Source organism: Hesperophylax consimilis, chromosome 2 (assembly GCF_061612785.1).
Source record: "Hesperophylax consimilis isolate HC1 chromosome 2, BYU_Hcon_1.0, whole genome shotgun sequence".
Taxonomy (NCBI): domain Eukaryota; kingdom Metazoa; phylum Arthropoda; class Insecta; order Trichoptera; family Limnephilidae; genus Hesperophylax; species Hesperophylax consimilis.
Window position 1 is genome coordinate 38,664,295 of NC_142837.1, and position 26,561 is coordinate 38,690,855.

Consider the following 26,561-nt stretch of genomic DNA (forward strand, 5'->3'; position numbering starts at 1 on the left):
AGTGGAGATAGTCGCATAGTAATCAATCCATAATATGACCTCTCATAATATGACTCTTTAGCCAGACCGGGGCACGGCGGTTGGTGGATAATGAAAGCGCTTCATTGGGCAGGGGAAAATATTTATATTCCCCCCTCCACTCCGAACTAAAACTGGTAAATAACAATAAAACTCGTCAACGTTAGACGAATTTGCTATAAAAAAACATCAATTAATCATTACTTTCCTTAGGTTTTTGTAATTTCTCCCTGCGCCGCGAACCGCTGCGCGTTCGAGCCGCCGCGCGCCGTGCTCCTTATTAACAGCCTACGTGCCTTATTATAAATTAAAACCCATCATTATATGCATTATTTTATAGCACAAAATATCGTTTATAAGTTTTGTTGATTTATTTTTTTTCGTTAACAGGCTCAGAAAAAAGTAATGTGCAAATATATTCTGAAATACTATTTGAAAAACTGATATTTTTCCTTTACTAATAAATTGTAGAGATTGTATAGCTTTTCTCGCAAAAATGAAAAAATACAATTTTTTAGAATAACTAATTAGAAACTAAACAAAAATAAATAATCTGATTTTATAAAACGATTAAGGAGATATTAGCGCATTCTGAAAGGATTTGAAAAATATATTCAAAAGGGGGTGGGGAAGGAAGAACAAGGGGGAAAGTCGGGGACTTTTGTAAAAATATATGTCTAAAGGTCTTCTAACATCTGTTAAAAAATTTAGCTTCCAGGGAATTAGTTCCGACACAAAACCTTCATTGACTGAGCTAATAGGACGTAGGTTTCCAAGTGATAAAAAATTAAGAAAAATGTGGATTGTGTATTTTTAAATACATAAATATAAACTGATATAAAATTAGTTCCTCTTATTTGGGCAAAGGTCTAATTTTACAATAATATAAATAAGTAATATTTCGAGCATGGGTTATCCTAACTTTTTGACATTTTGACTGTGTGAAAATCGTTTACAAATTGTTATTTCTGTGGTAAGACGTCAATAAGAAAACAACAAAACTTATTTATATTTTTTTCTGTTAAAAGTATGTGTATATACTGTTCTGTATGTGTATATACTGACACATATATGTGTATATACTGTTCTATATGTTTACATACTGGTACATATATATGTATATACTGATATGTACGTGTATATACTGGTACATATATATGTATATACTGTTCTGTATTTTTATATACTGGTACATACCTATATGTTTTTTTTATTATATTGTTATTATTGCTATTGTGTAGTGTTTTTATTGATTGCTGCTGTGTTGAAATTTTACAATACATTATGTTTTGAATTTTAGCTGGTTATTAGTATAACAGTTAACTTTAAATTTTTGAAATTATTAGTTATTAGTAAATCAGTTAACTTTAAATGTTTGAAATTTAGCTGGTCATTAGTATATCAGTTAATTTTAAATTTTTATTTATTTGTGTTCTTACATCTTCTATTATTTTTTTATTTATTATTTACAATATTGTATTTTTTGTAAATCTCTCAGGCCACGGGTACAGAACCCTTAGTTTTATAAAAAAATATATTTTTAAATATTTTTTATTATTATTATAATTTTAAGTGAAAATCTGTTTTTGGATTTTATCTTTATTATTTAGTTTATTTTTATATATGTTAATAATCTGTTGATGTTCCCAAATAAAAAAAAATAAAAAAATAAAATAAATATACTGTTCTGTACGTGTTTAGCCACTGGAGCGACAGAGAGAATAATGAAAAATAGCTTCACTTGCTCGCCACCTTTGAAAGTTAATTTGGAAAAATTTCCGACCACATTAAAAAAATCATTACTCCATATTTGTATATGTAAACATATAAAAAAATATACTGCTATGTAGCCAATAAACTCACCTATATTTTATTAATTATTTTGTATTTGTATAATTGATAGAAAAATTATAAAAAAATCGTAAACTTTGTAAATGCGCGAATTTTGTGCGTGAGTATATTTGAAATTGCCGCCAGTGGATATTTTGAATATTCACATTGAATATTTTCTACGTTTTATGTTCTCTATGACCTGTTCTACAACCAAAGATCCAAATATATACTAGAAAATCATTTTTTTATATGCTGACATCAAGATAAAAATAATGCGTGAAAATTATTTTGTGTTATTTGGTAGGTACGTGAACCTGTTAAATTTGAATGAACTAAATTATGATATTTTATACATTTACCACAAAGAAGTGGTACTACATTAGGAAGATACATTAACTGTTTACAATTACCAATAAGAATAACTGCCCTACTTGCTTTATTTAAGTCATTTGATCGTTTTAAACAGATAGCCTATTTCACGATGTCAAAATCAGAGTGCTGCTTTTTAAATAATTGTGACTGAGAACTGGAGATTTTTATCCATGTTTTTGGGTTTCGTGATAGAACAAGAAACAAAGATTTAAAAAAAGCCCATATCATAGCAATAAGCTTTGCCAATCTTTCAGGATATACTTTGTAATTTGATAAAATCCTGTGGAATTCTGCCATTTTGTTTGGGAAAATACGAGATGACAGCTAGTTTTTTGTATCGAAAATATGCTAAAAAAAACCCGTTTTTTTAATCAAAGGAGTTGAAAACACATTAATAATTGAATCACGATTAAACTAATATACATTATGGCGTTAAACGCAAAAAACACAATCACTTACGGCATTTTAAAAGATGTGTAAATATGACCGATTTCTCAAAACAGTTTCGCTTCGAAGGTAAAATTTTTGGAATAAACGTCACATTTAAACCGCCAAATATTTATTCCAGAAGCATCTATGGATAATCGATGTTGTCATAGATGAAGCCAATTTTACCAGCTTTACAACGGAATAAATTATTGGCCAGGGACTGGTTTAAATAATATTATATTTAATTTTTACGAGTGGTACGTAATAAACGTCGAATAATACGACATGCTCAATATTAGAAGAAAAAAAAACGTCGAATTATTCGACATGTTCGCTCCAGTGGATATATTGGTACATATATGATTATACTGTTCTGTATGCGTATATCTGGTACATATATTTGAATATACTGTTTTGTATGTGTATATACTGGTACATATATGTGTATATACGTTTCTGTATGTGTATATACTGGTACGTATATTCATAGGAAGTTAATCAGAAATGGGTCGCGGTTAAAAGCAAACGAAGTCTTCCGTTTTAAATGCATCTAATTGAGTTTTACTTTTCTTTTCGATAATGACTGAATACAAATCTTGGATGTGGAAATTAACCCACTTCCCGACATCCGATCGAGCTGAAACTCAGCAGATAGAGTCGATGTCGATGACAATGCATTCTATCAATTGGTGTCACATAAGCGAACATATACACATTTCTTTGAAATCGGAAGACATTACAGCAGTCAATATACGAAATGAATGTCGGTCCTTCCCGATTAGAATCTGGCAAGGTCGGTAGGGCGGTTGAATTCAGTCTCTGGGAAGGAAGGTTCAATCCTCAGCCAAACTTTTTTTATTTTTATTATTATGTAAAGACAATTTAAAACAAATGTAATGTAGAAAAAAAAATTTTTTTTACGAATTACTTTTATTTTTTACATTAACCTCAAATAAGAAGCCCTGCGGAAAATTTTCTTCAGGGCCTATGTCATCTTTGAGGATGCTGTATGGATGTGGCGGGGGAGGAAGGAATGAACGTGGGTCTTGAAGAGAACCGTGTTGTAGGAGAGAGGAAACACTAAGGCCGGCAAATTATTCCACAGCCGAGGTGATGAACTCAAGAACGTATCCCGATCAGAAACGACCCGTTCTTTTTCTTGTAAATTTTTGAAGTGAAACTTCTTTACGCGCGTCATGCAATTTCGAGGACCGGAGTAAAACCGACTCATGACCGAAACGAAAATGCGGGTACCCCCACCACCGATTAAAGTTCATTTGATCTAGTCAAAGTTTTGAAGTAACATATAAATGCTTCTTAGCTCATCCCGACAACTGGCGTTGGTGGTGTAATGGTCAGCATAGTTGCCTTCCAAGCAGTTGATCCGAGTTCGATTCTCGGCCATCGCACATTATTTTTTTGTTTTTAACGCCTTTTTCATTCAATATCTTATTTTTTAGTAGGTCAGAACATTTTTTAAAAGAAAATAATATTGCAAAATAATAAAAACACTTATCTCACTGCGATAAAACATTACTCCGCTAGAGCGCGCTTTGCGTTATTGTGTTGGATTAAAATTATTATCTAATCCGTATATTATGATAATTGTATTACATTTATTTAATTAATTTATTTATTTTGATAATATGTAATAATTTACAGAAAAAAAAATTAAAACTATCTCCCTCTGATAAAATATCCGTTCGCTAGAGCGCACTACGCGATCTTGTGTGGGATTCTATTTCTGTACATTGTACATTATTTTTAAAAATATATTATATTTTGGGTGTGATGTAGGTAACATTATAAAACATAACAAGCTCTCATATTTTCAGAACCTACATAATATAATCAATTTATGCGGCTTTGCTTACAGTTGGTGCTCAGCGTGGTTGGCTTTCAATCAGTTAAGCGAGGTTCGATTCTCGGCTGTGGCATTTTTGAAGTGAAACCTTGTTGAGGTGGGGGAGCCGCTCACGAACGTTCTCTCTCTTCTCTTCTTTCCTCTCTCTCAGACACCAGCGAACTGCGCCACGCCAAGCATCAGCTGAAACTAGAAGTTTCACTTCTGTCTTGCGTAGGCTTGACACACCCACTTTTTACTTTTTATAATTTTTTTATATTAACTCCACACAGGAGGCCCTGAAGAAAATAATTTCCCTCAGGGCCTATGTCATCTTTGGGGATGCTGTGTGGAGGGACTTTTTGTGGAGAGGAAGGAGTGAACATGGGTCTTGAAGAGTCCCATGTTGTAGGAGGGAGGAAACACAGAGGCCGGCAGTACGTTCCACAGCCGAGCTGTTGAACTTAAGAACGAATCGTAGAAGCGACCCGTTCTCATGTGACAAATGTCAACCGTGTACAAATGTTGGGCGCGCGTTTGGCGTGTATCCCGACTACGCACCGGTGCCGAAGGGATCAATGACGCTAGTTCCTTGATCAAATTGATCAAACATATTAAAATTTTGAAATTGTCTCTTGAACAGATAGGTATTTACCTTATCAATTTCGTCGACCTGCCATAGGAGTCAAAATGTCTCTTGAAAATTTAATTTCTTTCAAATAGACATTGCAAAAATGAATGAATGCGAATAAAGCAATTACAGATAGTAATAAATACAATACATGCTGGGTTTTATTATATATCGCGTTCTCAAAATTATTAATTCTTATCGACGCAGAATTTCTAAATATTTGTCTCAGTGAAAGAATCGCGCATTCTTAATCGGGTTTAGTCGTTTAGTGGTCTCTTCTAAATAGTCAGGTACTAATAGCCTAATCTTCCTCTTCCCCTTCCTTCAGTTAGGAATCAGAAGGAATGAGATTGTCACCCAAATTTGAAATGTCATGCTCCTACCGTGCCGTATCAGATAAAAACGCATACGCGTGTCGTAGAGTTATTAAGAGGAAGCTACAAGCCAAAAATGTGTATATTCATGGTATGCCTTATATTGTCACGAATAAGGGTAATAGCATTAATGTATTATACGGTAATAACAATTAAAATCTCTCGACAAACGGAATCTAGAAACGCTCGAATTCAAGCACAAAAGTGGTTTTTATTTATTTTGTAAACAATTTGATAAGAAATCATAAGAGTTAATCAAGGGGAATTGTCACATATAATCTTAGCTATCATATTGTATTTTTTAAAGTTGTTTCTTTTATGCGTTCATACCTACATTTCTATTGAATTTTTTTTTAATTGTTTACTTAAATATATTTTTTTTAGTAATTACATTTTTTATTTGTATTCTACTGAAGGGAAACGATAGGAAAACCTTCAATTTATCTGAAGCATACTGATTTTCATAATGTTAACCAGTTCGTTATAAAGATTAATCGAAAATAGTGATTTAGCATTAAGCTTCGCCTTAAGCGTAAAATCATGGTGACGCAATTGAATGAGATAACAATAGAATAAAAGTTTATTGCAATGTTTCTTTGCAATAGGGCAATAGGCGAAACATTACGCTATACGCATCATATCGGCAGCTCAAATAGCCAAGCAACGATAATATAGCGCGCTTATAGTGTGGTTTATCACAGGCTTACCCATATTTTATACAATCTCGCGCCACTTACTGATTGTACGTATACTACGTACGATATTGTATATATGTAACCCGGACGCAAGTAATGAAGCGCCGAATTTTCACGTCATTGTTTATTTTGTTCTCCGCAAGAGAACACGTTTGAGATTATATTCTACAAGTGCTTAAATTGTGCGCGAATCGGCCTCACCATGAGCAATGAGGAAGTGTTGATCGAGTTTCCTTGCGAGTATTTTGAAAGTGTTATCAACGATGTGATCAAAAAAGAAAATATCAAAGACTTTCAATTTAGTGTTACATCTGCTTCTGGCAAAGGAGAAAACTACCTGGGTGTTATCTGTAGGATTCAAGTTAGTGGAAAGAAAGACAATGGAGAAACGACCAAACTAAGCCTTATAATGAAGATTCCTCCACAGTCTGAATTGTTTAGAGAAAAGTTCCCTGTTGAGTCAGTTTATATAAAAGAGGTTTTCGTTTATAGCACAATGCTTCCCGAATTGTGCGCTTTGGAAGATAAATACAATGTTCCCAAATGTGAGAGATTTGAACGAGTTAGATGTTTTAAAGCAAGTTCAGAGCAATCCAAGGAGTACTTGGTCCTTCAGGATATGCGTGAAGAAGGCTTCAGGATGGCAAACAGAAGGGAAGCTCTCGGACTCAAGCACTTAAAATTAGTTGTGAAAAGCATGGCTAATTTCCACGCCCTGTCCTTCGTCTTCAAAAGAGATCACCCAGAAAGGTTTCTGGAGTTTGCCAATAACTCTGGGGGCATGAAAGGCTTTGAGGCTTTTAAGCCATTTATGGAATTGGCCCGTCAAAAAGCTCTTGGAGGGATTGCAGACAAAACTATAAGAGAACGACTTGATAAATTCTCCGCTAATATGACGGAAGTAGTTGATATGTACGTTGACCCAGAGAGTGCAGGACAATACAATGTATTGTGTCACGGAGATTTCTGGAATAATAATCTATTATTTAAATTTGAGGTAAGACTTATAATTTATATCAATATCTTGTGGAAATTAGGTCAACCCACTTGCAGTATAGTTGTGATAGATGAATAAATGAAGCTAGTGGATAAGTCTGTGTGTTTGGGAAATATGTTTACGAGAGATGGGAATGCTGATAAGGACATTGGAAGAAAAATGAATTCAGGAAACACCATAAAGGAGTTGTGGACACGGTAGTCGCTAGCAAAAAGTTGTCCAAATAAGTAAAGACAGAGTTTTGTGACTGTTCTTGCTCTCTGCTTACTCCTGTGAGGAAACGGCGTTATGGTTTGTTAGTTTTTTAAGAATTAGTCCAAACTACCACAAAATGTTAGAATATGTTTATAAATATATTGTGTAGGTACAAATACTAAATCAATAACAAAACTTAATTGAACTTTATTGGTCTAGAACATATGAATAATTACATTAGTTGTGAACTTACATAATTACAATTAGTTGTGAACAATGAAAAGGACATTGGAAGAAGTGTGAATGCAGGAAATTCCATTAATAGATTTGTGGACGCGGTATTCGCTATTAAAAATGTGTTAATACTTTAGTCATGTCAAGTCAGAATAATACAAGTGTATCTACGTATACGAAGATGTATGTGAGAGAAGCCAGGAGTCTGTGCAAACTCAGAGATTTGTATCTGTCCATCCTATCGGCGAGTACTATCGGAGTACACTTGAATACTTGACTTGGAGTAACTGAATCAATTTACCCTTGAAACTACTGGCGTTCGTGTCCACTTATCTACGAAATTCCATTTGTACCATATAATTTAAGGCGACATAACACTTTAATAACTGGGTTCGCTCACATTTTAATTATCTCAAATGAACGCATTAATAAAATCTTAGTTAAAGATCTAATTGTCTCAATTAGATATTTAAGATGACATCAGACTCTAATAACGGATGGTGTTCTCGGCGCTCACATTTTAATTATTTCTGATGAACGTATTACTATAATCTTAAATGTTTTTGAGGGATCCCTATGGATGAAGGATATTTATAATTAAGATTAATAAAAATATGACTTTGTCATTAAAATATTTCATGGAAAACGGTTAGAAAATTATTTATTATTAACATCAGATTTTATTATTCGAGACGATGAATTGGTAACTTCCCGAAGAATCGTGGGAGATTTAGTAATACGCTCATCAGAAATAATAAAAACTAACCCCATGGAAAGATCAATTTTCTAGAAATCCCAGGGCAAAGTCGGCTTTATTCCCACTTTATTTTAGAGATTTGATAAATTTGATTTGATTTGGCAAAGTCCCACTTTATTTTAGAGATTTGATAGGGAAAATTCAACTGCCCAATATATATTTTTGTGCACGGCTGCTTCACTTAAGTCGTTAAGATTCTGGCTTTATTTTAGGGTATTGTCTCTTCTTAATCTATAGGATTAAAAGTTTGAAAAGAAGCAAAAAAGTTTATGTTTAACATGGTATAATAAGTTATCAATTAGGTTATGTAATATTTGAACAAATTTTTTAGCATACTTGTAAAAGTGGAATAGGATACTAAAATTCAACAAATAAACATGATTTGAAATTTTCACGTGTAGCGCTACCTCCTTCTATAACCAACGTTTCGGGCAGGATTACAGTGTCCATCGTCATAAAAATCACATAAATATCAATAAAGACGACGGGGCTATGCTCAATAGTATCTGATAATTGACGGCTACACCAAAAGTAAACGTAAAAAAACCATCTTAAATTATAATGTAATACCGGCTCATAAAGGTTAGGAGTTGGCGACACTGTATCACATCTACATATTATGTAAGTACGCACTTCAATTCTGCCCTGATGATGGATACTATAATGCTGTCCGAAACTTGACTGAAAAAGGAGGTAAAGCAACACGGCCCTCAATAATAAAATGAATTTACAGTTTCACATACATAAATTTATAATAAATTCTCTTAACTTTTCTTTTAGGAATCTTATTAGAAATTAAAATCAACCCGTTCAAAATATAGTTTTTTTACTATAATTATAAATTTATAAAAGATTATTTTTAATAATTTTTTTTGACCTACGAATTACCTTCCTACCCAGGAACTGTAGTCGATACCTCTACCAACCTCGCCAAATGCCGATCGGATAGGACTGACATGTATTTCTTATATTAACTGCTGCAATGTCATATGTCCGCATTTGTAGACGTGATTTCCAATAAAAGATGATAGAATTCATTGTCATCAACAACGAGTACATCTGTCGAGTTTCAGCTCGATCGGTTTTGGGCAAGTAGGTTAATTTCCGCTTCCAAGTTTCATTCAATACCGAAAACAAAAATAAAATTAGAACAGCTGTGACGTACTAGATATACGTCAATTATACGTTAAAACACTACTAAACTACATTTTTGACAAAAAAATAAATTTCATCATACACAAAATAACACTAACAGACCAGTTAGACAAGCGTACAAAGAAAACATAAAAACTCCAATAATAAATTCAAGCTTTCGACAAATACACTACCCCATGCTATAAAAGCATTCAACAGTGTAAAACTTGAAATTAAAATTGAGGAAAATAAAAATAAATTCACACACAAAATTAAAAAATGGATTAAAGAACAAAGAAGACAATATTACCAAAATGTCAAAGCATAAAATAAAAATAAAACCTACACGTAACACACAAAACCAATGTAAACACACATCACTCACAAACACACAAGATTATATTTTATATGTATTATTTTTCTCTTTAAATGTATTATGTAGATTGTAGATTATATTTTCATATTATAAAATGAAGGCCTCAGCACGGGCAAGCCACTCAGTGAGGCCAACATTACTGGAAAACTTCGAAATGTAAAATGTGCTTTATATGTAAAAAATAATTTTTGATTGTTGAACTCACTAATATTATTTTAGTCACCTAGATATCTTATATAGTATAATTTTGTGTATTTATCTTTTTCTTTTAAAATGTAATTGTTATTTCTTGTATTTTTTATATTTTCCTACTAGATGTATGAAAAAATTTGCATACATCTAAATAAATATTCAAAAACAAAAAAAAATATTGTACCAAATAAAAAAAAATAAAAAAATATATATAGGTACTTGTTACCCGGCGTTGCTTGGGGACTTATAAATTATATTTTATTGTAATAAGTAATTGTTTTACTTGATCGCGCCATATCTTCAATAATTATCTTTCATGTAATAAATTCCATTCTCCGCTCTATGATCTTATGTATCTATAGTCCTACAATTAGAAGCACAATTGCGTTCTAATATCAGGGACTCGGTTCTCGACGAAATCATCCTCTTGAGTGGAACTACGTTTGGCTTTTACCTTCGACGAGACTCAGGAATAAGAATGACAAGCAATGTGTTTACTTTCGATGGCGATTGCGAGCGGCCTGGATTGGATACCCAGGCCGCTCGCAATCGCCGTTGAAAGTACACACATTGGTCGGGGTATTTCACTATGTCGGGCTAAATATCTGACTAGCTATCCGTTGGCTGGCTTTAAAGATCAGAATAACTTCGTTATTCAACGGCGACCGTTTCACCATTGTTTCGAGCTTCCGGATAGATAACATTCGAAATAGTCTGGCAACATCGCAAAATGTTTGCAGTTACTCCATCTACTGCCACGGCTGTCATGCGTCACAGTCCGCACACCGCGAAGTGTGCATTTTTTTGGTTATGTTATGTTGATTATCAGGTCATTTTAGATAGATTCGTGTCGAATTAATACATTGTTTCTTATTTTGAACACAATCAAATAATTCAGGATGGATCATACAAGCATTCAAATTCATTCAACAAAATTCGACTCACTTCTCAGCTGTCAAACTCGGAATGTTTTGACGCCATCTTTGATTCGAGGAATAGCGCCTAACGTGAAGTTCGAGCACTGATTAGTCAAATCGAACTTTAACCCGAGCGTTAGCGTTATTCAGATATAGTGAAAACGAAAAAATGACTAATCCGCGGATTGGTGCTTAGTCAGAACATAATCAGAGATAGTGAAATACCCGTTTATTCTTGAGTCTCGTCGTAAGTGCATACTTACATACGCCAAACGTCAAAAGTCATTCCACTCGGACCACGAGTGGGTCGAAGTCGACGTATGTCGAAACATGTTCCAATATTAGAATGCGATAGTGAGCGCGTGCAGAACAGATTTTATACTTTACGTTCGTTCGGCATTAGAGCGTTGGTAGCGTTGAAGGCCAAATCGGACTAATTGAACGAACAATAGTGGAACCTATTTTTTCGCTTCATATCTCGTCCAAACGTAATAAATCAATTTCTTCAGCATGGGAATGGGTAGACATCTCGTCATATTATTTATCGTAATAAAAAAGTCTTGTGTTTGCACACTTACTTCAATAGTAAATAGCGTCAATCATAAAGTTGTGGCTTATCTTATCAAACAATAAATGTTATGAATAAATTCTAACTGCATAATTTTATAACCAACTCGTATAAATAAAAAATGATTTATATAAAAATTTTAAACACGTGCAGCTTTACTCCGCCAAAGCAGAAAATAACGAATGGACCGTTTTATGAATTCATATAACTAATAATTATTGCATCATCATTTCTTTTCAAACACAAATCTTTTAATTTCATTGTTGTTTTATTATTAAATTAATTTAAACGTCTTGCATATTTTACATGATTTACTGCATAATACAGTGACAACAGAAGGTTGTTTATTTTTAAAACAACAACAAAAAAATAATTTAAAAAAATTAATATAATACATGGTACATATAATTTTCTATTTAAATCTATATAATAATGCGGTAAAGACAGTCGGTTAATTTCATTAAGATCAAGAAAGGGACGCTTAGATGGTTTGGGCATGTAGAGCGAATGAGCGAAGAAAGGAGTGTAAGGAGAATATACGATGCAAATGTGAATGGTAGCAGAAGTCGGGGACGCCCGAGGAAGGCATGGCACGACCAAGTGAATCAGATACTTGAGTCGGGCCATGTCAAGAGTCAGAACAATAGAAGAGTATGTATGAGACGATGTATGAATGTGAATGAGGCAAGGAGTGTGTGCCAAGACCGAGTTGTTTGGCGGTCCGTCCTCTCTGCCTACCCCTGCGGAGAAACGGCGTGATGGTTAGTTAGTTAGTTAGTTAGTTAAGAAATACCATAAGTATACTCTTCTATAAATACAGTTAACCCAATGGGCGCATTTCGCACAAAAATTAATTATAAAAACACCCTAATATTATAGAACTTCCATCTTCTTCTGGCGCTAGTAAAATTAGATTGTTAAAGTTAATGTTAGTTGTAAGTTTCTACATTTTTTTTTTTAAATTGCCGGCAACCCGGGCGTTTATTGCAATAACATGATCAAAATTACAAACATGAAAGTAACCGCCTCACTAGAAGATTTCTGTTCTGAGGTGGGTACATATATTTGCTTACACATACACATACATTTATACAAATTCATTTATCAATATATACATGGAGCATTCCATATATAGTTAAATACATATAGAGTTACATAAAAACAGGAATTTCGTAGGAACTTTAAATTTACAAAATGGTAGCGTCTAAATCTCATAATAATAACATATCAAAAAATAGTTTAAACAACAGGTATTGATAAACTAGGCATGCGTAAAACATAAGCAGTTTTAATAAGAAAGAGTAAATCACTATAAATGTAAATAACACATATATGTAAATAAGGAATGAGAATTAGACTAAGAAGGGATTGCTAGTAACTTGCTGATGCATGCCCTTTTTTGTGTAGTAACCAAAGATATTAGTCTAATATCTTTGGTAGTAACCATGTGTTGAAATGTTTAAGTAAACTGTTTGGGTGTTTATGAGTGTTGCAGTAAGTGGTTTCTTTTAGGAAGGTGTTGAAGATGAAAGGTGCTAGGAAGGATTCGTGTTTTTTGGCAAAGGTTGAATTAATTTTTGGCACTTGAAGTTGATTCTGTGATTTTTCCCTTGTGTTATATGTAAATATATATGTCATTAAGACAGTAGTTATAGGCCTTGGCCCCGTTCTCACTTCCGTTTTCAAATCGGAGGCGGGTTCCGTTTTAAAAACGGATGCCCTAGTGGCTGTAGTGGATGTATGGAGCTGTTCACACTTGTCCGACACGATTTGAAAACGGACCCGGCATTTTTTGTCGGATGGATCGCCAGCGCAGCGCGTCCGTTTTCAAATCGAGTCGGAACTCGCTCGCTCATAGTTTTGTATGGAGCTGTTCACACTTGTCGCCTAGTCGTTCCGGCAGGGTCCCCGCCACACCCCGACCCCTCCCCGCCCGCTCCAAGTCGCAAGGAAGCAGGCACGCTGCGTGCTTGTATTTGGTTATTTTGTTAAGTAAATAAATTAAAACGTATTTTTTATCCTAGCAATCTAGCTTGCTAAAAACTAACGGACCGCCATTGGAAGACCCAGTAGCCAACAAACTACAATATTTTATTTTTAATTAAATAAAAACAAAACGCTTGGTGTACACAACTTTTTTATATCAAAATTATCAACGTGTTTCAAAATATATATATATATATTTTTTAACTTTCCTTATTTTTCTTTATTTTAAAGCTTAAATGAGCTGCACGATGCACGTAATAGTGCATTAGTTTAATAAACACATAATAAAATAATATTTGAGTTGTAATTGTTTTCTTACCTTAAAAATTTCGATAGCTTTTCTTCAGGACAAATGCACTCTCTCAATTTTGTATTTTGATGCGTTAAGCTCTCTGAAATTCGTTCCTGTAGAGTGTAGATGGTTAAAGGAAGTAATAGACATTCTAAAATAATTAAAGAACTTTAGTTAATCACATCTCAACTCACCAATTAACACTAGAAAAGTTCTTACAGAAAATCTTTCACCCAAAATTTTATTTGTTTTCCTTCTTTTTAATAAGTACCACATGACAACAAGAGCTTCATCATCGTCCATTGTACACGATCGTCTACTGAAGGATGAGCAAATAATTTTTTATTTTTTTTATTTTTTATTTTTTATTAGTAAAAAAAAAGATACACGAATTACATAATATAACAATTACATAATATAATTACACAATATAGTAGGTTATTAATTACATAATATAAGTATTCGATGTACCCCCATAAATAAGCAGGGCTTGTGTGTATGGGGGTGTTGTTTTATTTGTTTATATTTGGTACGATTCAGTTCAACTGTTCGGAATACTTTTTAAGGTGGCTTTTGAATTCGTTTATATTTACATTCATGTTTCTAATTTTTGGTAATGAGTTAAAAAATTTAACTCCGAGATATTCATGGTTGAACTGTCCTATTGTTTTTTTACATTTAGGAGTAGGAAGTATTGACATTTGTCTAAGATTTCTGTTATTTTTAAAGGGTGCAATTTTATTTTGAATATAGTTTTTATAAATTTGTAATGTTGCATGGTAGAAGTATAATGCACTTAATTTTCTGACCTTAAATTGTTTGAATAAAAGTTCGGACGAATATGAATAGGGTTTTTTTAATATGGTTTTTATTATTAGTTTTTGTGATATGTAAATTGTTTGAGTTTGATTTTTATATGTACCGCCCCAGCCTATAATGCCGTATTGTATAATTAATTGATTGACAGAAAGCGTAAGTATGTGGTTCTAAGTAATTTTTCGTTTAAAATATCTCTTCAACATCTAAATATATATGTTAGTTTCCTTATTCTGTTGTTCAGAATATTTATATGTGGGGACCATTTTAAACGCTGGTCTATTGTTATGCCTAGGTACTTAATATCGGTCTTGCTTTCTATGTTTGTGCATAACATATTGCATTTGTGGTTTTCTGTATTTTTCACAGAGTGGATAATTATGTTTATTTCTTTAGGTGTTTCTTGTTTTTTAATGAAAAATGGTAAATAATAAGTTTTTTTTGAGTTTAAAGTCAACAGGTTTTCATCAAACCATAATTTTAGTTCATTGATATCTGTATTTGCCATGTTATTTAGTTCTGACCAGGTGTTTGCTTTTAGCAGTAGGACTGTATCGTCAGCGTAAGAGACAATGTCTCCATATTTGGAAATATTGAATATATCATTGACATATATAATAAATAACAATGGTCCCAAAACCGTGCCTTGGGGTATTGAAAAGTCGCTATATTTTGAATCGCTGACTTGATTGAGTAATTTTACTTGTTGAGGTCTTTTATATAAATAACTAGTTATCCATGCTAAGACTTTTCCACTAATCCCTACTGATTTTAATTTACTTATTAATTTTTTATGTGATATGCTGTCGAAAGCTTTTTTGAGGTCTATAAATATGCCAAGACATTTTTTATCGGAATCTAGGGCCGTATATAAATAGTTGGTTATTTTTGCTATCGCGTCGTGAGTACTTGTATTTTTTTTTAATCCGAATTGGTTATAATTAATTATTTTATTTTCTTCTAAGAATGTCCAAATTTGTTTTTTTTACAATTTTTTCATATATTTTTGATATATTCGAGAGAAGTGAAATCGGGCGATAATTTTGTGGATCTTTACGACAGTCTGTTTTATAAATGGGGGTTATAATTGCTCTTTTATAGTTATTGGGAAATTCGCCAAACAAAATGTTTTGGTTGAATTGACAATTATTTGTTTTCGTAGAGTATGATCCGGTTTTAAAACGGAGGTGTGAACAGGGCCGTAGAGCATCCGTTTTTAAAACGGGACCCGCCTCCGATTTGAAAACGGAAGTGGGAACGGGCCGAGTCGTAAGTCACTTGATATAAGTCACTAGTTATAATTAAGTTAGTAGTTATAGTATTAATTATTTAATACATATCTTTGTACAACGTCCTGGAGGTGATTTTTCACGAAAACGGCGTTATAAAAATTAGCCAAATATTATTATTATTATTACTATAATAAAAGTGAAAGAAATAAATAATCCAGTGCAGAATTCATAAAATAATATTAATTAATGTATTATGTTGATAATATATAACTTACAAGTGAAAACAGGTAAATTAAATAAGAAGTAAATGAAAAAATATGTTATCGCTCCTACGCGATACTTCAAAATAATAATATAATGCTACATAAAAACATCATTTAGGTATTTCTTATATGATGATAAACTTATTTTAATGTCGATTTTTGAGGTGAATTTGTTTCCAGTGTATGAAAGCGAAAAAAGGTGCGCGTGTGTGGTAGTTAGACCTGTAATTATTATTGTAGAATAATATATTTGCCTGGATGTTCGATTTGATGCTTTAAAGTCGATTTTGCAACAGTCTAGTTTGGAATAAATCATTTTATACATAAAAGTTACGTCATTTATATTTCCTTTATTTTCTATGGTATTTATTTTAAGCGTATTTGGTAAGAATGTATGGTTTATGTGTTAAATAGGTATGTGAAGTGTGAATTATATAAAAAATCGTTAAAATTTATGCTGCACGTGTTTATTATTTTTTATATGGATTTTAATTGTATCCTAACAAGCTGCGTACTTCGATTTTAATAACCTCTAATGAATCGAATTCTTTGATAGTTCTGATTATAAATCCCAATGTCTTCATGCCTTTATTAGTTATTTGTTATATGTGATTTACAAATTTTAATTGGGTGTCAAACATCCAAGATCCCTAATTTCGTTGGCTTTTTCTAAGATTTTGCTGTCAATATCGTAGTTAAATGATAACGGGGTTCGACAAAATTTTAGTGTCTGAATAAGTTGTTAGCGATACACCAATTGTGTAATATGTCGATCTTTGACCGTAAGATTTGGCAGTCGCTAATATTGGATATTTCTTTGTATAATTTGATGTCATCGACAAACAGCAGAAATTCTACACCATCGAAACAACTTATTATGTCATTTATGAATACAAGAAACAGAATGGGGCCAAGATGGCTTCCTTGCGGTATACCATTAGATGCATAAAAGAACTTTGATTTGGAATATTTAATTTTGACGAATAGAATTCTGTTAGACACGTAACTAAAGAACCAATTCAACAACTCTCAATCCGAATGAAGAAATCATACATTTCGTCATACCATGATACACTAAAACGCCTGTAAGATCACTGAAGAGAAAATCAGATAGAAGTGTACTTTGGGTGTGACCGGGTGCCAGTAAGATCAAATTTCTATTACTTAGGACGAAATTCATAAAACTTTTTCAAATATCGAAATTCTTTCTTAACTTCTCAGTCGCTAGCCATATTCTGTCAAAAGGTAGAGGTATTTCCGCTTTACAATAAAATCCAAATAAATAGAATTTTTCCAACGTATCCAAAAACTAAAAACTATTTTTGAAAGGTGAGGATATATTCTTTAAAATTTTATTATTACAAATAAACATACATTTTTGGGAATGTAATTTTTAATGAAAATTAAATGCCTAACTTTACTTAAAACCAAAAAATATTTAAAAAAAACACACCTATTTTATTAGATGTATTACAAACATTATCCTCATCTTAATTTTGTCGTTTCATGTAAAAGTAATTAGTAAAAAGTTTTTAAAATTGCCGTCGGAACCTTTGGTTTCCTAAATGTACCCATTTTTATTCTTCTATTGTTAACTTCTGAATTTATACATAAAGCGTTGCGTTTTATCTTTCTTACGTTGTATTTCGTACCATACTAGTAAGGAAGAAAAAATGATTTCTGAGAGACCATAATATGAGTTATTCCCAAAAGCGAAAAAAATTGCTTGGAGGGTTTTTGGAGGAAATGGGTTTTTGGCGATGTAAGTTTTCTTTCAAATCGGTATGGATAACGCGTCTATGTAATACCTGTTCATTGCATCCGACCATAAAAAAACTTGGTTTGCTAAAAGTGTTATCATAACCTTGACTGTGCCTCAAACGAGCATTGGTGTTGATTTAGTATGCTCAACGGCCGTAGAAACGCAAATATGTAAGATATTATAGACTGGGATCCTAATGCAACAAATCCTACGTCATTGAGTACACTGTGTATTCTCACGACAAAGTAGTTTCATCTATGACGTAGGTTTTGTTGCATCGGGATCCTAGGCTATTATGTTTATATATAAATCAAGCACATTGTTTACTATTTTAGAAGCAGTTTTCCCAGAACCAAGTTTGGCCGTTGGTATACAAATATCAGCACTTATACAAACGAAACATATACTCTCAGTCGCCGTGTTGAAATAAATACTACCATTTCAGACGTTCTCATTTTTGTTTTAGGTTAAGACGGGAAATACCCGCAAAATGGAAGGTGGGTTTGGGTACCGATGCGACGCCCCGGGAACCATTTATTGGATAACCAATCGGTCACTCCATATGTACGTTTGGTGATTTAGCCCAGTTTCATCGGGTGAGGTGTGTTAGGATGCGACTGCCCACCAGCTTCGTGACGTGCCAGATCGGGAGATTCTGGTTTTAGGAGATTCTGACCTCTTCAACTGGTCTCTTGACCAATCGCCTTGCGCCGCAGTTTTAGGGATTATTCATATGTCCGTTATAACAACAACAACAACAGAAATAACGCCAATAAAAAATAAGAAATTCAGTGTTTAGTTATAATTTTAAAATATATTAATACCACACAGGAGGGCCTATGTAAACTTTGGGAATGCTGGCATCTTCCATTAAAAACTGTTCACAGATTCAACCATCCTACCCAAATTAACAAACATTATTTTTGCTTCCAGGAAGACGAGCCTGTCGACGTGAGGCTATTAGACTGGCAGATTGGCCGCCACTGTTCCCCGATAACAGACATAGCCTACCTGATCTTTACCAGCACCGACTACGAAACCAGGAAGGACCACTTCAAATACTTGATGGACTACTACCACCAATGCCTAGGCCAGAAACTTAACCACATGGACTGTGATGTGAAGGATGCCTACCCCAAAGAAATATTTGATGAACACCTGAAGAAGCTGTTACCCTACGGGCTATTGATGTCCTTCCTGCTTCTTCCGGCGGTACTCGGAGAGGCTGAGGATGTTGCAGATGTGGATGCTTTACTACAGAAAGAGACGCTCGAAATGGAAGACATCCAATTCGTCAACAAGGAATCAGCCAGTCGTTTCACCATCCGCATGACGGGGGTCTGCCAAACATTCATTGATATGGGACTGATTTGATTGAAGCCGCTCTGGTATTTTTCCAACAGCTCTTAACTGTCAATACTCGTAGTTTCTTTTCACCGAAGAGCTCATCCAATAGAAATGTGTTGGTGCGTGTTCGTAAGCTCAATATTTCTTTACTTCTATTGAAATTGTTTACAGACCGAAAATGAGTGAAGAATTTCGCCTTCTTTCTTCTTTAATTACATTTCTTGGGGTTATTGGTTTTTCATCACGGATTATCAGGATTTCTTGTGTTGTTTGATTTTTCCTACATTTGAGATGATGTTTTGGACAGCCTCGCAGGACTGTGAATTTTTTCGAATTAATGTATGCCAGGGTTCTCAAATGTTGCAATTATTTTTTTAGTTTTAATAAATCATATTCCGAAACTAATTTTGGCTCTGATCATTTTTATGTATCACCAACTCAAGTACAGGGTTTCCAATAAAAGGTGTTATTTTGATTAGCCCGCTATTTCGGTAGATGTTACTTTTGAAGCTGTCATTTTTTAACATTTGACAAGTAAAAACTACGCTATTAATAAAAATGGAACGATACACGCTTTAACAACGCATTGAAATTATTAAAATTAACTATTATTAATTTTTAGAATTCAATCGAAAAATCGTCTTGAGTGATGAGGCCCATTTCCACCTCGGTGGCTTCGTCAACAAGCAAAATTGTCGCATATGGGGCTTGGAAAACCCAAGAGTTATTGTTGAAAAGCCTCTTTATCCTCAACGTGTGACTGTTTGGTGCGGTTTATGGTCCGGCGGAGTCATTGGACCGTACTTTTTCGAAAATGAGGCTGGAGCAACAGTAACGGTAAATGGATTGCGCTATCAAGAGATGATTAATGATTTTTATGGCTGGAATTGGATGGTATTGACCTGGACAACGTTTACTTTCAACAAGACGGCGCTACGTGCCACACAAGCAACGAAACCATTGATATTTTACTGGAAAAGTTTCTTTAAATATCAAAATAACACCTTTTATTGGAAAACCCTGTAGAAAATATAAATTACAACCACCTGATGAAAGAATTAAAATTATATAATAATAACTATCAGATAGAATATTTGTTTCCGACTTGAACTTTATTTTTGACAACCCTGATTTATTGAAACCTTCAAAATACGAACTAGAACGACTGGATCAAAAATTATTTTTAATTGCAACAACAATATCAGGACTGAGTCATTAAATACTCGCTTGCATGCATTTGGCAAATCTTTCGCTTGTGTTCAACTGCACAGAATATAGTTACGAAAAGGCAATAATAACATACCTCAATAATAATAATAAATACTATTTTTGGCATGGGTGTTTTATAATTTTAAATGCAATTTTGTTATTCAATTAGCAAATTTTGCTAATTTAAATACATTATTTTGTACGTGTCAAATATTTATAAAAGCACGTATGGGCGTTTAATTTCCATATATTTTGAATTTCACACACATACCGTTGTAGTAGATGCTATTTTTTTTTAACCAAGGACCCTTGTCTTTCCGGGACACCGCTCTACCAACTGGGTTCGAGTCCTAGATGTGAACGTATCCTTTTCTGATTTTTCTGTTTCAGATTTTCGTTTAGAAATCGCTAATATTGTCTTCAATAATTAAATATTAAAATTTGAGGTTTTACTCAATAAGTTATTCCGAAAAATAAATAAAATATTTATGCTAAAATGTTTAATTTTAAGGCAATACTTGACTATTTGTCGATTTATTTTATTGCAATTTTAATTCTTTGTTTGTTTCCGGGTTTTTTACAACTACGATGGTTTCTACAAAAAACTGACTTCTATCAGTCCCTACCTATATTTTATTTAGACAAAATCGTTATGTACCTATTCATCTTGCTGTAAATAATACTCCGAACCTAATTATTTGGTTCACTATCTTCATATTTGCCCATCGCACCAATGTGTACACAATATATGATTAAAATTGTTATTCTAATAATCTTCTACTTTCAGTAATGTCTATTTATTTAACTGTAATCATGTTCAAATGGCGAACTATTTACTTAATATATTTGCAACTAAGAATATTGAAATGTGAAACTTTCCACCAACTGATATCGATGTACTTTGTAAGCATTGATTATTATACCAGATTTAACTTCAAGTCTCCTATAAAAAGGGATTCCAATTAGATACAATAAATATAATATCAGTTGGAGTAACATTACGGGATTCTAACTAGACACAATATATATAATATCAGTTCGAATAACACTACGCTTCTGGTGTAGACATTATTTTGTTTATAAGACTTACGTATAATAAATACAAAAAACTGCAATAAGTGTTTTAGTACAACAAAAATCCATAATACACTTATACAGACACATCCATTTACGTATTGTTTTCAAGTATATTTAATAATATTGTTATGTATTTAGTATATAAAAAGTGTTTTTTTTTACTATTATTCATATGTTTGAATATGTTTTTTTTTTTAAATGCCCTGGAAAGAATCTCACACTTGTGATGTCCCGAAAGAAACCATTCATCTGTTCTGAATGCAATTACTAATGTTATCCAAATTGACCCTGGTAATAAATTACATCTTTGCGATTCTTTCAAGGATAAAGAAACCATCCTGTCACTTCGAATGCAATCAACAATCTTCTCAAAATTTGTTTTGACAGCATCGCCATTCATTGTAAGAATATAATGTACTAAATACACAATTTGGCTGTCCTAAAACAGGAATCCTTCCCAGTTGGACAGACAAAGGTTCATTTTGTTTTGTGTTGTTATAATATAATAAATATAGAAATTTTTTTTACATTTTTTGTTGTTTTAGTTTTGACTGAGAATCGAACATTCCTATCCAGAAACTGGAGTCCACAATTCTATCAACTTCATTGGATTGGAAAGACAAGTGTAATGTATCTTATTTACGATAGGGCTTCGGCCGCGCTCATTCCAAAAACCAAACCTCCGCTTCCGAATATACGCAAACGAAATATTTATCATATTAAGTGTTTACTGCGGGCTTAAAGCCAATGAACAACTTATTATGGCACCGTTAATCGATTTTTTTTTAATGTCATTAAATTTATAAACGCGTGTATTCTATTTGTTAGTTACCCAAATTGCCCCAACTTGTACTTATTTGTATTTTTTTCTGTAAACGTAAATACGTACACATATTATTAAATGTAAAATCACCACCATAGTTAAATTAGGTTCTAAATAAAATTACTTTTTAAAGTGACCTTTGAACGAAAAATTCTATTTAATTCATTTCATTTGCTCATTTCTATAACCAAAATAACATTCAGTTCCATCTGTGTTGTATTTCGTAGATACTTGTATTATGAAGTTCTAACATCAAGTTATTCAATTTTCAATTTTATTAAAGGTTCTAACACCACTTTGAACCTTTTGCAATTACCATTTGGTTGTACCTAACAGTTGATCGTTTTTTACGAGGCGCAGTGTAGTTCGTCACTCTAGTTAGATAGGGTGTTATAAAGAATATATAACACGCTAGCCATATTTGTTACTATCCCAGGGATCGCTAGTTCAGGTATCTCTCAATGGATCATCAAAATTAAAACACTTTATACAGTTTTACTGATATTTTTATTTATTTATTTATTTATTTAATACATGTTACATTGTTTCGAAATTTACATAAAGTAGATATAATGAATCACCATACTAGGCGGCTGCCTGTTTCATGGTGACCAATTGAGTGTAATTAATTTGTATGAAATATGAAATCTAGTGTAAACATATGAAATTAATAACTATAGATGAAGCTAAAATTTTGGAAAAATTGTAATAAAAAGTAGAAGATAGAAATTAGAAAGGAGAAAGAAGTAAATTAGCATTAGATTGTAAAAATGTACATAATTATATATATAATTTTTAATATGTGTGCATGCAAGCACACATGTGTATATAGCAGCAGACATACCTATATACATATAACAGCACATGTATACATACACCCATATGACGCATCCTCACGCATATAAACAATATATACACCTCTATCTGAGTACTTGGAATAGGCTACTAACATATATCATTTATTTGGAAACAAAGTTACGAAGAATATTACGAAATTATCTAAAATCTATTGCATGCAACAAGTGTATGTATGATCGCAAGATTCAACCCGAACTAAATGCAATCCAGACAGAATGGATAAGACGTTGTACACAATCCATAAGACGCTGTCTGGATTGCATTTAGTTCGGGTTGAATCTTGCGATCATACATAAAGATAGTTGCCAATAAAAATGTGCGGTGAAAAAATGACGAATTTTTGTAGTTCTTATTCGAAGTATGATACAGTTAAAAGTGACCGAGGGGAATAGGGTCCCATTAGCTCAGTTGGTAGAGCACTGTCACGGAAAGACAAGGGTCCTGGGTTCGAGTCCCAGATGTGACCGTTTCCTTTTCTGATTTTTCTGTTTCAGATTTTCGTTTAGAAATCACTAATATTGTCTTAAATATTTTAATAATAGTTCGTTATGCACCACTTTGCATAAAAATCAGTTCAAAAGTAGTCATACAAGATGGCTGAAAGGTGATTTCCCCTCACACTAGATTTGGCTTCAATGCCATTCATACGAAATCGCACCGATGATCTGACCAGGGCTTTTTTATTTTATGAATTTTCATCATATAAAAAAATGTTCAATTTTTAGAAAATAATTTAAAATTATGTCCACACGCAGAGAACATTAGCGACATCTCTTTTTATTCGATAGAAGCTCAATAAAGCTAGATATTAAAGACATTATAAGCGATTATATAGATGATTGCGGGAAGTTACACATAAATTCATTCTAATTCATAAAAAAAACAGTTGTTTTTTTTTTTAATATGACACATCTATGACACAGCTACCAACCGTCTGGAGCCAGTGAGACTATGGCATACCAATTGTTGTGAGGCTGAAGGTAGTGGGGAGGAGAAAAATACGGCGAAGAGGAACCTGGCTATTCCGATCCAGTCACCAAACATGGCTAAAACCATTTTAAGCGACGTTTGAATTCTGAATGTTGGTCTTAGACCAGGGCGATACTGAGAGTATCTTCCACTCTGGAACGTGCCACAAGTATACCACGTAATATATTTTTAAATATAGTTATATAATAATGAGAAGTAAGTATTTCAAAGTTAAAAAAACTGATAATTTGACGTTTTTCTTCACGCCATTTTTTGAGAAAAACATTAAAAAAAATTTTTTTTGCTACTTCTTTATTTATGTTTTAGTAAACACCAAAATGCAAACCAGCTTTTGGGTCAGAGGTTCATATTTTGGATTGAACAAGAGACATTTTCCAGAGTGATCGCCAACGTCGGGGGGACCTGACACGGCACATAAAGAAGAAAGAAGAAAATAACTAACCTAGAAACATTTACATCAACAACAATGGCCGCCAAATAAAAAAATATTTTAATTTTAACAAAATATCTGTTAATGAATTATTTTCCATTTTTGGAAAATAAAATACTCACTTCTCATTATTATCTACTACTATGGAATAATAAAACAAAGGGCGCATATTAAACGTGTACCTAATTTAATTTAAATCAATTCATTGTGAAATAACACAAATTCAAATGCAATTTACTTGCGCACGCCAGAATTTGAACCAGCGACTACGGAGGCATTGATATTAAGGCGATGCACTACGTCGTGTAATATTTTAAATTGAGCCGCTATCAATAACAACCCTTACGTAGATGGCGATAAGGTTTAAATTCCCGTTTAACACAATCCGCCTGTTTTGATTTATGCAAGAAAAAAACATGGCCAAAAAGTGCCTTTTATTTTATTTTGTGGATGTTAAGGCATAAATATTTTTTTTCCGATCATTTTATAAATAACTTAATATGCCACATTATACAATAAAATTATAACCGAAAATGGGTTCGTAAGTAGGAGATTTTGAACTTTAAAGCAGTTTTCATAGGCCTTATACATTATTTTTTTCTGGGCTTATAAAAAGACTTATCTAAAAAATATTCTTTTATTTCAAGATTTATTCTACTCGCAGTATTTAATTAAAGCATCTGAAACATTTCTAGGCGACCAAATTTTCAAACCAAAAACACATGATTTTGCATTACTACGTATGGCATCGCCTTAATCGTCTCCAGTTAAATGTACCTTTATTAACGAAATAAATTAATGTTACCTATGGTTACCTACGGCCAAAATTAAATCGGCCTTCCAGCAATTAATACAAATAATTTTGTCACAATAACTTGAACGACTCTACTTCGTTCAAACGCGTTCACAAAATAAAATTAAATAAACCTTTGAATTATTACTTTTCCAAAACACTTATAAAAGTTTTGACAATGTTGATTCGTACATTATAATTAATTAAATATCGTACTGATGCTGTGAAGTGATATTATAACAAAATTAAAGGATCTACAATGTTTTCAAAACAAAGGTAAGAAAATATTAATTTATTTTTATTTCTCAATACTTGTAATATTTGCACAAAGTAAAAATTTTTACAACGCTTCAAAATTACATAAAAAACTATATGTTAACATTTAAGTTTTAAATCTTGAAGACAATATTAGTGATTTCTAAACGAAAATCTGAAACAGAAAAATCAGAAAAGGAAACGGTCACATCACACATTAAGTTTTAGTTAAATCACAGAACTGTGGAAATAAAATATGCAAAAAATCGTGCTTTGTAGATTGATTAAAAATTGTATGTTTTGATTTTACAAAGATAGGTGTTATTCTAATTCGGTGACCGGATAAATCATCAAAATGATAATTAATCACATCTTTAAAAAGTCATGAAAGTGATGAAACAAAAACTTTATTAACAGGGTTAAGTAGGTTAGGTTAGGTTTGGTTTTCATCTTTTCTAATGACTTTATATCACTTTTTTAAAGTCTGTTGAATTGTCACTGTGTTGAGTTATCGTGGAACCTTCTAATTCAGATCTACTTATCGGATTCCGTTGCACGTTTAATACGCAAAAAATATAAATAGTATTTGGTTTCAATTTAATTAATACAAAAAACATCTATTTATGTCTTGGGAGATGGTAAAAGATGCATGAAAGTTCCATTTTTCTTAATTAAAAATAATTAAGAAGTTTCAGAAAATATCCATAAAATGTAAAAATAACTCAAGCTTACTAGAAACCTATTTTGTGCATGTTTACTACCCTCGACTCGAAATGTCGCAACTAGATATTTAATAATTTAATTTGCTCGGCGCTCACATTTTAATTATTTTTGATGAATTCTCTAATATTTCTGAAGGGATC

The 26,561-nt window shown here is 32.6% G+C and overlaps 1 protein-coding gene across 1 annotated transcript; it reads left to right on the forward strand.

Moving 5' to 3' along the window:
- Positions 1-6,337: 6,337 nt before the first annotated feature.
- On the forward strand, positions 6,338-22,159 carry LOC149426007 (uncharacterized). Its single transcript, XM_089645480.1, has 2 exons — positions 6,338-7,192; positions 18,850-22,159. The coding sequence occupies exons 1-2, from the start codon at positions 6,398-6,400 to the stop codon at positions 19,288-19,290; spliced, it is 1,236 nt and encodes a 411-aa protein (XP_089501606.1). The 5' UTR covers positions 6,338-6,397; the 3' UTR covers positions 19,291-22,159.
- Positions 22,160-26,561: the final 4,402 nt, after the last annotated feature.

Bases quoted from the DNA above. Each gene is read 5' to 3' on its own strand.
- LOC149426007 (XM_089645480.1), top strand. From the start codon at position 6,398: ATGAGCAATGAGGAAGTGTTGATCGAGTTTCCTTGCGAGTATTTTGAA. The intron at 7,193-18,849 runs GTAAGACTTATA...TTTTGCTTCCAG, and splicing joins ATCTATTATTTAAATTTGAG to GAAGACGAGCCTGTCGACGT.